At 37.9% G+C, this 13,172-nt stretch overlaps 1 protein-coding gene across 1 annotated transcript in view; it reads left to right on the top strand.

The window, feature by feature from the left end:
• The window catches only part of astn2 (astrotactin 2), a 512,045-nt gene that overhangs the window by 86,836 nt on the left and 412,037 nt on the right, over positions 1-13,172 (top strand). The window contains exon 3 of the mRNA XM_079815958.1: positions 3,221-3,370. Coding sequence (XP_079672084.1) covers positions 3,221-3,370 — 150 coding nt within the window. The remainder of the gene's footprint in view (positions 1-3,220; positions 3,371-13,172) is intronic.

Here is a 13,172-nt window from a genome sequence, read left to right as displayed (position 1 = left end):
GTAGCGATGGCTCTTTGTAATGGAGGTGGGAGATAAATTGTTTGCGACTTTTTGAGGCATCTCATCCCACTCCATCTCTCTGTTTCACCTCCTCCCACTCCTGGAGCAGACAATAAGAGGGAAGTTTATTTTTATATATTATGCCTCTGCTGTGGTGCAAATGGGCCAGAACATGTTCAGATGGGTCAGCGGTGTCCCCCGAGGCGTTCTGATTTACTGCCAGTTGGAAATACAACACAGACATTGCAGGGTTGTGAACATCGCACCACCTTTGTCTATCTTTCCTTTGGCCCCCCGTCTGGAAGTGCTGCTGATTTCCAAACGGGGGGCCAAAAACATTTGCTCAAATCTTGACGTGACCCTGCATGAACTACAATGCACCCACATGTGAAGGTGGCCGGATGCACTTTGTGTGGAATTTTTGGCAAATCAATAAAATGAAGTTACTCTCCATTTGGCCTAAACATCACATGGTTCTAGTCGAATTGTAAGGGTAATAGCGTGACCTTAATAGTGTGAATCCATGAACCTGAAATAATGCAAAATAAAGGTGTATGTCCAAGAGTACATGCTCACCCCCTTTTGATTTATGGGTTTAACTGTTTCATCTACAGATTTGGAAAATAAACATACAGGCTTGCAATCTGAACGTTTTTAGTAGAACAGGGTGCATCAATGAACTCGGTCACTTTCAAATTGAAACAGTCGCCAGGCCCTTGTGAAAAAGAAACACACTTAGTTATATTCAATGCGCGCTCGTAGTGTGCTTTCAATCTTAAATGGGTCATGAACTGCATTTGTTTTTGATGTTTCCTTTGCACTTATAATGTTAGTATGATTTTTACATCAAAAATGGTCATAATTTAGAAATAAAAGGCATTTTTCAGTGTAAACGCCCAACTGCTGTGATTGGCTGCTGTGAGACTTCAGTGTAAACGCCCACTGCTGTGATTGGCTGCTGTGAGACTTCAGTGTAAACGCCCAACTGCTGTGATTGGCTGCTGTGAGACTTCAGTGTAAACACCCACTGTGATTGGCTAACGTCTTTGCATGTTAAATAGCTTTAGCGAGTTAGCTCAAAGGGGAAAAGTTAATACTCATTCATAACTCATTATGATTACTTATGAATATTAGAATCAGTTAATGAGATTAACTTGATGTGGCTACATTAACATTACAATCCATCAATCAGTTCATCCTGTGAACACTTTTGATTATTAATTAATTCTAAGTGAAGAGTATTTTTCATGGCAACAGAAACATAGTTATTCCTTAGCATTTACAGCGCTTAGAGAGTGTAACAAAATTGGTAATTTAAGTGACAATATGTTTGCAGGCAGGGAGTCAGAACCAGACATGTATTGTGCACAAGTTTTATTAACAAAATCACGAACACAACTAAACTAACAGAAACGCATACATACAAATCACACATACATGGGTAAGATGGAAAGTGACAGAATTAAAAACCGGATCAGAACAGTGGAATGAAGCTATGAAAAAGAGTCATTAACCATGAAAAGCACCATTAGCTTGTTATTTTCAAAGCACCTCATTAGGAGGATTTTACTGCTTATCCAAACCCTCTGATTAGTCAAAATAGGCGATACTTGCATGGGCGTGGCAGTTGAAGCATAAAGTTTCTGATTTGGTTCTGTGAGTCGATGGTGTTGAAGTTGCAATCAATTTCTTCTTCGCTTTCTGAAGATATTATGAACTTGAATGGTTATTTCGACTCCATCGTGGTCGATGAAGTTGTAAATAAATGTAAATAAGAGATTAGTTGATTATAACGGGAGTTTTGGCGAGAGTCCAGAACTCGGTCACTGATAAACTCATGCTGTTTGATGGACAGCTCCAGTGATTGTTAAGGGAGCGTTCTTTAATCGCTTTCTATATATAATTTAATCAGTTTAAATAACAGATTATTTTCATCCTACTAAGAGAAACAATGTGAAGTTGAGCGTTTAGTCACTGGATTGATTTACTGATAGATAAAGAACATCTGACTGCACTTGAATCATTACATATCAGAAATCACTGGTCTCAGATCAGGCGTTAGAATTAAAACAGTCACTTAAATGTTGTGGCATTACTGTCGAGTCCATATCATAAAAGTCTGTTTGCAAAGCCTGCGGCGAAAATGCGACTGATTTCCCAAAGTATCCACAGTGAAATGTACCGAAAACAAATAAATAATGTTCATCTGAGACATTCACATAGTTGAAAACAAATAAGCACATTCCTAGCATTAGGATCCTTTGGAAGGTAATGTTATTTTTAGTGCAGTGATCCTGTATCACTCGTCTCTCCTCGTCATCTCACTAACACTCCAGTGGGCGGGGCCAAAGATGTGATGATGAAGTAGGATTTGATTTTCTTCTGCAGAGGTGGTCATAACGATAGTATACATTTAAAAAACTGTACTTTTAGATAATATTAAGGAACTAAAAGGCCACTTAAGTGCATTTAAAGAGAGTATACTTGCATGACTATGTTTGTGGACTTTCACTACAAACAGCAAGGCTTTATTGATGCCTCATTGATGTTATTGTGTTCGAATGGAAGCGAATCCCTTCATCCACATTCTGACATCCACTGGAAGTTATAGCATCTCAGTGGCCATATGGTTTTGAAATGAAAGGGTCAACAAACACGGTCAATGCTCCTCACATACACGTAAAAGTTTATTTTGGACCGGACATTTTTCAAGGATTGTTAGGGCAGAATTTTGAATCTACCCGAGGAAACAGGATTATCGTAGCACACCACAACTTTTACTCTCATGGCGAGAACAAAACTTTTACAAACTGCTGAAGAGGAAACACTCTTCCCTGCACTTTTTCAGATTCCACATTGTTTTAGCCTTCTTTCCAAAGTGCATCAAAGCATGCCTGTTCACAAGAAGAGCAAAGAGGTGATGTGGAGAGATAAGACAGCAGATAGGGAAGGAGAGTGTGTTAAAGACAGGATAGATGAAGTTCTGGAGATAACTCACATGCCCTCATTTCTCTTTTAAGGACAAACCGTTTACTGAGTAAATCATCTCACACCCTTTACGCTCATTTATCTTTTTTTTTTTTTGTTTAACACAGGAATAGATAACCATGACTTCAGCATTTTCAGCATGTTGTAAATCATGCGCTGCCCTCTAACGCCTTTCAGCAGAGGTGTGTGTTTTCCTGCGACTCACAGGTTTATGTGTGTGTGTGTGTTTCAGCGCTGGACCCCGATCAAGAGAGCGTAGAGGCCCTGATGCAGAGGTTTAAAGAGAGTTTTCGGACCAACACCACTATGGAGATAACACACTTCCAGAACGTTACGCACAGCTCCTCCACCGGCCGGAAGAGAGGACAAACCCACACCAGAGGTTTGCAATGCACTGACCCAATGACACACACAAACAGAAGCTCTCATGACCTAATAGATTGCTCACATTTCATTGACGTGTGAGTGTTCGATCTGTTCCCAAAAATAGTGCACAAGGAAGGGAAGGATGAGGTTGACCCTTAAAGGGATAGTTCACCCAAAAATGAAAATTAGCCCATCATTTACTCACCCTCAAGTCATCCGAGGTGTATATGTATATGACATTATATGGATTCATAGTTGCTCTGTTTATGAAGTCCATAAAAAGTGCATCTGTCCATCAAATAACGTGCTCCACATGGCTCTGAGGTGTTAATAAAGGCCTTCTGAAGCGAATAGATGCATTTGTGTAAGAAAAATATCAATATTTAAAAAAAAATCCCTCCTTCCCTGTTCAATTTATGGAAAAATTGTTGAAAGTGCCTCTACCGATCGGAAGACTAACGCTACCAGGTCCGCTCATCATGACGTCACATACGCATCTTGAGTTTCACTTTCAACATTCAACACTTTTCCACGGAAGGCGGTCTGCCGAAAGTTTGCTTGATAAAGTTTTAAATATGAATATTTTTCTTACACAAACGCGTCGATTCGCTTCAGAAGGCCTTTATTAACACCCCAGAGACGCGTGGAGCAGTTATTTGACGGACAGATGCACTTTATATGGACTTCAAAAACAGAGCAACTATGAATCAAATTCTAATGCTTGGATTAGCCTGGACTTTTGTAATATAACTCTGATTTTATTTGTCTGAAAGAAGAATGTCATAAACACCTCGGATGACTTTCATTTTTGGGTGAACTATCCCTTTAAGACTTAATAAATAGCCACAAAATAATCAATAGAGTGCTGCAGGAATGAATCCTAAAACCTGTAAATACGGTCTTATTTTCGAACTTCCAGTTCCATCGTCCTGAAGTCAATGTGTTTTTGGTTAAACACCTGAAATGAGTTGTGACACCATGGTTGTTTATAGCCTAACTTTAGCTTTTTTACTTTTGGTGATTATATTTAAGTAATCAGTGTGTTCAATTGCAATGATTATCATAATGAACGAAACAAACTTTTTTTTGGTCAGAGCTTATTTACTGTAATATATCCAATGGAAAAATCCTACTGGGTTTTAGTTGAGGAAACCTGATGTTAAGTTATGAGTTGGCCTACAAAAATATTGTTGGCATCTGTAACCGCTATCAAATGAATGTGGACAGCAGTTCAGATCATTCGTAGAAGAATTTGATGCATTGTTGTCCCACTTGATGTGTCCTGGTGAACTTGTGATGGTCTGTGTATGTGCAAAAGTCCAAAAGAACGTCCCACTTGTAATTAAAGGGATAGGTCACCCATAAATCAAAATTAGCCCATGATTTATTCACCCTCAAGTCATCCTTGGTGTATATGACTAGAACTAGTTTCCCACTGAAGCTAAGCAGGGCTGAGCCTGGTCAGTTCCTGGATGGGAGACCAACTGGGAAAACTAGGATGCTGCTGGTAGAGGTGTTAGTGAGGCCAGCAGGGGGCGCTCACCCTGTGGTCTGTGTGGGTCCTAACACCCCAGTATAGTGATGGGGACACGATACTGTAACAAGCACCGTCCTTCGGATGAGACGTTAAACCGAGGTCCTGACTCTCTGTGGTCATTAAAAATCCCAGGATGTCCTTCGATAAAGAGTAGGGGTGTAACCCCGGCATCCTGGCTGAATTTGCCCATTGGCCTCTGTCCATCATGGCCTCCTAATCATCCCCATATATATATATATATATATATATATATATCCTTCAGTCTCCTCTCCACCAATCAGCTGGTGCACAAAATGGCTGCCGTCACATCATCCTGCACATTGGTGGTGGTTGAGGAGATCCCCCCCTTCCATGTAAAGCGATTTGAGTGCCTAGAAAAGTGCCATATAAATGTAACAAATTATTATTATTATTATGACATTCTTCATATACACCTAGGATGTTATATAAAACAGGTCCTGGCTCTTCCAAGCATTATAATGGCAGTGAAAGGCCATTTCTGTTTTGAAGTCCATAAAAGCGCATGTATTTCCATTCCAAACAAATTATATATCCCGACTATCAGTTCATATGCAAGGCATTACAGAAATATGAGCTCGCTTATTTTTCTAAAGCGCCGCTGTCCGGCAGTAAATGTTTTTCGGAGAGAGCAGCGTCTCGTTTGCCTCCCTCAGTGTGTGTGCTGTGAATGTGAATGAGGAAATACAGACTGAAACACAGGTGACCAGGCCTCCGTCACACTGTGACTGCCTCATTACCCTTGCAGATTTGATAATGCTCATCTCTCGCGCTCACAACAGTCTGCAAATCAGCCGGAATGGGTCAAACTAGTGAAAATGAACCTCCGCCTCTCTGTCCATCGACATCATGACACCTGTATTTATGGTGACTTATGGTCAGAAAATGCATCAATTGTTTTAATAAATAGCATTTTATTATAAAACTACAGTCACACTTTAGATCCAGGGTCCAATTCTCACTTTTAACTATAACTTTTGCATAAATAAACACCTAATTACTGCTTATTAATAGTTAGTGAAGTAGTTGTTAAGTTTAGGTGTTGGGTAGATTAAGGGATGTAGAATATGGTCATGCAGAATAAGGCATTAATATGTGCTTTATACATACTAATAAACAGACAATATCCTAGTGATATGCACTTAAGAGTGAGAATTGGACCCTAAACTAAACAAATATTATTGGTTTATTTTGATAGTATAATGTAAATGGTGTTAAAAGATCATCATACCAATACAAAGTACACTTTAAAAAATGCTGGGTTAAAAATAACCCAAGTTTGGTTGAAAATGGACTAACCCAGCAGATGGGTTGTTTTAACCCAGCGATTGGGTTGTTTTAACCCAGCGATTGGATTGTTTTAACCCAGCGATTGGGTTGTTTTAACCCAGCGATTGGATTGTTTTAACCCAGCAATTGGGTTGTATAAGCAATCATTTAACCCAACCGCTGGGTGAAAACAACCCAATTGCTGGGTTAGTCCATTTCAACCCAACTTGGGTTATTTTTAACCCAGCATTTTTTAGAGTGTAGTTCATATGAAGCATGTGCTGACAGATTTTAAGTTTGATCTTGTGAAAAATAACTTTAAAAAAGAGTTAACGTTATATACTTAAGTGTGAACTGAATATAGACACTTAATTGCATATGAATTGCAATGAAATGAAAATATATTGGTTTGCATTTGTAGTAAATGCGATCATCTGAGCTTTAGAATGTTTTTGACTCACTTAAGTACATCTTTTTATGTCATTAAGTACGTAATTATGAGCACAATGTCCAAAAGTGTCCCACTTGTCATTTCTTGATTTTTCCATTTTCGTTAAGTATGCACAGTTCCATTAGCACTGTGTAAACTTCAAATTAAAATACAACATAAATATGCATTGAACTAAAAAACTCATCATTTCATAAATTCACAACACGCCACTGACGGCCAATCAGGTCAGAGCTTAAAAACATCCCATCCCATTAGCCTCAGTGCTCAGCCACAATTTACCAGCGCCGGTCTCCACCCTGAAATTAAACCCGAGCGAATGCGCAGTGTGCCGGGTCGGAGCGCTAAAATACAGAAGCGTGAAAGGAATCCATATTAGCCTTGATTTTTAAACTCCTCACTGCACCGGCTCACTTTCTTGGGCTCCTTGAAATAAAATCTTTCCAGGATCTTTAAATTATTGCCCACAAAAAAAAAAGCCTTCAGCACAAAACTCTTTTTTTTCCCCTGCATCCTCTGAGGATAACAAACAAGCTAATGGGACGAACTCTGGCGCAGAGCTGGAACTCAATTAGACCGAGAGGAAGTGAGAAGGAGTAGATTAGGCCTTTCTAGAAATAAAAAGGAACCAAATGAATCAAATGCACGGTCAAATATTACATGAGATGGGGGTCAGTGTGGTACGGTAATACCTCTGTGCCTGACGCTGCAAATTCTCCTTTTCTCGCATGGCTGGTGATTTCGCCTTCCACACAATTCCCACTGCACATTTGCATGGATTTACACGCGGAGTTGGTCTCTTAAGTAGATTAAGACTCAGAAAGGTTGAGGGAGGGGAGCTGCTTATGCCAGTTTCATGGCCAACCTGAAACGCATTTGGTTGCTTTAGAAGTTCTTGAGGCCTGTGCAAACGGTTTAAAGGAATATTTCAATTTTCTCACTTGTTTTGTTCCAAAAACACTGATAAAAGAGCATCATAAAAATACAATTAAAGTCAAATGAAGCATGTGCTGACAGATTTGAGGTGTAATCTTGAGAAAAATAAAACATTTAGAATGCTTAAATGTTAACTAAATGTAATATTTTCAGACAGTTAATTGCAATTAATACATTTTTTATACTGTTTTTGACCCACTAAAGTAGGACTTAAGTACATTTATATATGTAATTTCATAATTAGTTCTGTTTTCCTTGAAATATGTTTAAAGTGTACTGCTGAATGTACTGATAAGCATTTATGGCAAATTAAAATATATTTTAATGTCATTTATTTTTTAAACTTTTTATGTCTGATTTAAAAACTTGTCATATTGTAGACAATGCATCACAATAAGTGTGCTTTTAAGCAGGACAAAATATTCTTTAAAAACATGACTTAAAATGTACTTTAAAGTAAAATATTTAATTTTAAATTATTAGGCAAGGCAAGTTTATTTGTATAGCACATTTCATGCACAGTGGCAATTCAAATTGCTTTACACAGAAATGAAATTAAAATAGTCATAAGTGAATAAAATATATATATATATATATATATATATATATATATATATATATATATATATATATATATATATATATATATATATATATATATATATATATATATATATATATATATATATATATATATATATATATATATATATATATATATATATATATATATTATAACAGTTATAATAGGATTTAAAAGAGAATACAAAATAAATATGAAATCCCCTATCTGGGGTGGAAGAAAATATTACAGTGCACTTTTAAAAAGTGTGTTAAGACAGTCATGGAAGTCTACTTTCTTTAAGTACACTTAAGTGGCCTTTTATTTCTTATTATATTATCTGCAAAGCACCGTTTTTTTTATACACTCTAAAAGATTCTGGGTTAAAAATAACCCATGTTGGGTTGAAAATGGACTAACCCAGCATTTGGGTTAAATGTTTGCTTAAAACAACCCAATTGCTGGGTTAAAACAACCCAATTACTGGGTTAGTCCATTTTAAACCCAACTTGGGTTATTTTTAACCCCGCAACCCAGCATTTTTAGAGTATATACTTTTAAGATTTGAAGTTCAGAGCATATTAAGAACAATTAAAGGCGTGTTCACACTTGACGTCTGTTTTGACAAGAAAAAGTTGACAAGAGCTCTTGTCTTTTGTTAACAACAGCAGCAACAAGAGTGATGTTTGGTGCAGAGATACAACATGTCTTGATGAGAAACCCGGCGTAATTTAAAAATACTACTGTTAATGTGTGACGAAATGTAGTTTTAAGACTTTTTCAGGTGATAATGTACTTGTGTAAAGCTAAAATCTATTTGAGCTTCTATTTGAACATTTGATCTGGCATTTTTGGAGTTGTGAGCTCCAGTGGATCAGCGGCGCTCAGCGCTCATTAACCCCAGCGAGAGCAGCCTTTCCTCGGCTAGACCTTCAGACATTTGCCGCTGGCTCTGATGTCTCTGTGGTGGTTAAACTCGGGCGATCTTTGGTTTGTTCCCTGGCAAATCGTTTAGGCTGAGGGCAAAGTGAAGTTTCATTACTAGTTTTAGGCTATTTAACTTTACCATTGTAGCAACTAGCACTGACTTTGTATGTTTGCTTTATTTATTGTATAGTTTCTTATACCTTTTACTTATACTTTTATAATGGCTATTATTGATCATACATAAACTGACATTTAACAAAAAGAGACATTGATAATCATATATGCACACTTGTCTGAACCACATATTAATATGTTTAATATTGTTTTAAATGTAAATGGGTTGTGTTTTATGACATATGTTTTATTGCACCTTCTCCACTTTCAGGTCTTGCTACTCGTTTGTCATTGGTCAGCTGTCAAAAAGGCGCTTGACGTAGGGCGTAGTTTTTATCAGAAAAGTTGAACTTTTTTTCTTGGGATGCTCCGATCAGGATTTTTGCAGCTGATACCGAGTTCAGATTTCTTGTCATGGGGATCAGCCGATGCCGATCCTGATTCCAATGTTTCACTGATTTGTAAGCTCTCTGATCACTGTTAACCTTTTTTCAGATAAAAATAAAATACTACACTCTAAAAAAAAGGTTCTATATGGCACCAAAAATGGTTCTTGGCTTGTAATCATAGGGGAACCTTTTTAAGTGCTATATAGCACCAATTTTGGTGCTTCAGTGGTTCTTCAGCGGTTCTTCAGAGGTTCTTCACCGGTTCTTCACAGGTTCTTTGACTAAGGTGCTATATAGCACCGCTACCATATACAGAACATGTTAAGATATGATGCTATATAGCACCAAAAGTGGTTCCTCTATGATTACGACAAAGAACCATTTTTGGTGCCATATAGAACCTTTTTTTTTTAGAGTGTATAGATGTTGCCTTTATTATATATTTTTTTTTAAATTTTTATGGTAATTAGGTAATGTAACTATTAACAGGGTACTAAATAATCACAAAAATGATTCATTATACAGTGAACATTTTAATATGCCTTTAAAATAAGGTTTCTGAATAACACTATGCATATCAGGATACTTAATAGGGCTGGGCGCTATGGCCAAAATATATGTATATATATACCGGTATTTTCTAAATTTTTCTATTTGTATAACAAAAAATCTTTCACATCCTGCCCGGTGATGTCCTAAAAACAATGTTGATATTGAAGGCTATAAACAAATACAGTGAATGTAATGTAGGTATGCATTAATAATTTTGTTTTTTAATTCACTAAGCTACACATTTTAATAAAAACAAAAGCATTTTAGCCTATATTTGATTACCCAATTATAAGGGTCACTTTCATAAAAATACACTTACTTGTAGGTTTAAAATTCCACATATGGCACATTTATTGTCCAACAACCATATTTTTTGAAATATGTATACTTTAGTCAGAATTATTGCGTTCCTATTGCGCTCCGTCTGTTTGGCGCTTAAGCCTGAGATTCACATGCAGGGCTCGTCCTCTCCTGACAGCAAAATGGACATAATTTGCATGACTTTCTAACATTTACAGATGGAGAATATACCTGTGAAATGTAAGTCATGCACTGAGGAAAGCACCACATCTCAAACGCATTAAACGCCGCAAGTATTTATCTGTCTGTCAGCACATGTAGCCTAACGTTATCTCTCAGATCATTTAAACTATACACGTTGACTATATCTTACCAGTTATTTTAAAGCCTTTAATATAAAGCACGTGTCATGTTTAGGACAAATTGTATCATGCACTTACCCTGCATCAGCTCACTCTGCGTACTCAGCTATTTTTCAGATGCGTTCGTATCAATCCACTGTATATCAATACTTCCAAATGGCGTTCGCCCATCCTATTGGACCGACTGACCCATGTTCAACTGCTGTTCACATGGAACCCTTCTCCACTTCGGCCTTCAAAGCTCTCGCTTGAATATTTTGCTACTACCCCATGGGTCATGTACGTCCTCACACATCATGTACGTCCTCACGCGCCGACGTCATCAAATTGAGATCGGTTCGTGAGATCGGCCAAGTTTAGTGAGTACCGATCGAGTCATAAAATATGATTATCGGCCGGAGATCGATCGGAGCATCCCTACTTTTTTCAACTTTAAAAGACGCGTTGAGCTGCAGAAAAAGACAGCGTTTAAAAAAATCTATCACTTTTTTGAAAACATGGTTTACTCCATAGGATTATAATGTAACATAGACGCTGGCAGCTTCAAAAATGACGTCAAGTGTGAACACGCCCTAATGCTGCGTTCACACTAAATCGCGTCTAGTTTGACGCATGAAAATTTTGAATACATTTGCGCATCCACAGCGAATTGGACACACTTATAAATTGAGTCTTTGAAGCGAAATAGATGCGCGTTCAAGGCGCTCCAGGAGAAATAGGTCATAAAACACCACTCTGCTTCTTTTAATTTTCATTAAAAATATATATTAAACATAAATATCCACACAAATGTTGTCCAGGCAACTCCTACATTATCTTCACTGCATGTATATTTAAATATCCTTAAAAAATAAAGTTATGAAACTTCTCTTTGCCCTCAGTCAAAATGATTTGGCAGACAACAAATGATAGATTCATGAGGCCAAAGATCGGCCGTTAGATCAACACAAGATGAACCACTACAGGACATCAGAGCCAGCGGCAGACGGCAGAAGGACTGGCTGAGCAAAGGCTGCTCTCGCTGGGGTTAATGAGCGCTGAGCGCCGCTGATCCACTGGAGCTCACAACTCCAAAAACACAAGATTATTATTTTTAATAGGCGCTCTCTTTATAAATAAACCACAGATTTGAGCTTTAAACAACTACATTCTCACCTGAAAAAGTCTTAAAACTACATTTTGTGACACAATAGTAGTATTTTTAAATTATGCAGGGTTTCTCATCATGTCACTTTACCACGTGACAGTGGCGAGCAGGCTCCTGATTGGTTGACGCGGCGCGAATTGACGCTAAAGTTCAGATTTTCTACTCGGGCGTCAGACATGAATTCGCTTCAAACGCGTGAATGCACAAAAAGCACCATTTGCGCGTAACGCGCAAGACGCTCAATTTGCGTCATTCGCGTGAACTGGACAATGCGCCTTTTCATTGACTTAACATTGAAATCCCTCGCTCCTGACGCTCTATTCGCGACATTTAACAGTGCACTTCTTTTTCACAAGGATGCATGTTTAGAGAACAACATTTAATGGGAAACTGTTCTATCTTCGTATCTCATATAACTTATAAAAAGGTTGAAAATGGCTTATTTTGATGAGTTAAAGAAAAACATGTCACTTATTGATCATATAATTATTATTTTTTTACAGTGCACTGGTGCTTAGATGTGGAATGGCATGAGGTTGAGAATATGACTACAGAATCGACATCTTGCATGAACTATAACTTGAAATGTAGTAGACTCTTGAATGAGTTTCCCAATAAGCTTGATTAAGCTCTGCGTGAGGTTTCTATTTGTGTGCCCTCAGAGTCAATCAATTACCATTGTGGATCTTTAACGCCATTCAGTCAGAAAAATTTGCCCAAACATGACAAGACGGCGAGAGAGTTCTCGGCTGGTGTCAGTATGGTAAGTGTGTTGGCAGGCGCGGATATGAAGTGTCTCTCTGACAGTGATTAGCTATGCTAACGTGACCCGTGCCGCTGCAGGGGAGAACACCATCTGTGTCCAAAGCCGAGAGGTCTGACACGAGCACTCATACTCCTGACACTAATTATTCACAGCCTCTGTCACAGGCTGAAGGAAGGAGTCATAGGACAGTTGGCAATGGAAATTCGAATGTTATTTGTGCAGTATTTGATGGGATTTTAGATTGATCTTAGATACAGTTTTCTCGTTCATTTCAATAAGTTATACTGTTTAAAATCCCACTGAAGTGCCTTTGAAAAGCGCAGCATTATTCAATTTGTTGACGTAATTTCCACTGAAACAGGAAGACAGGGCGGGACATATCAATCAGCTCCTCCCCTTTTTTAAAATAGCCAATAGCGTTTAGTTTATATCACCGCTCGGACAGAGCCATTGAGCTTGGTAAAGCCGCAGTTTCCTCGTAATCTTTAACC

Source organism: Gobio gobio (assembly GCF_949357685.1).
Source record: "Gobio gobio genome assembly, chromosome: 4".
Taxonomy (NCBI): domain Eukaryota; kingdom Metazoa; phylum Chordata; class Actinopteri; order Cypriniformes; family Gobionidae; genus Gobio; species Gobio gobio.
The sequence above is the reverse complement of the archived record's forward strand: the minus strand, read 5'-3'. Positions and strand labels throughout refer to the sequence as shown.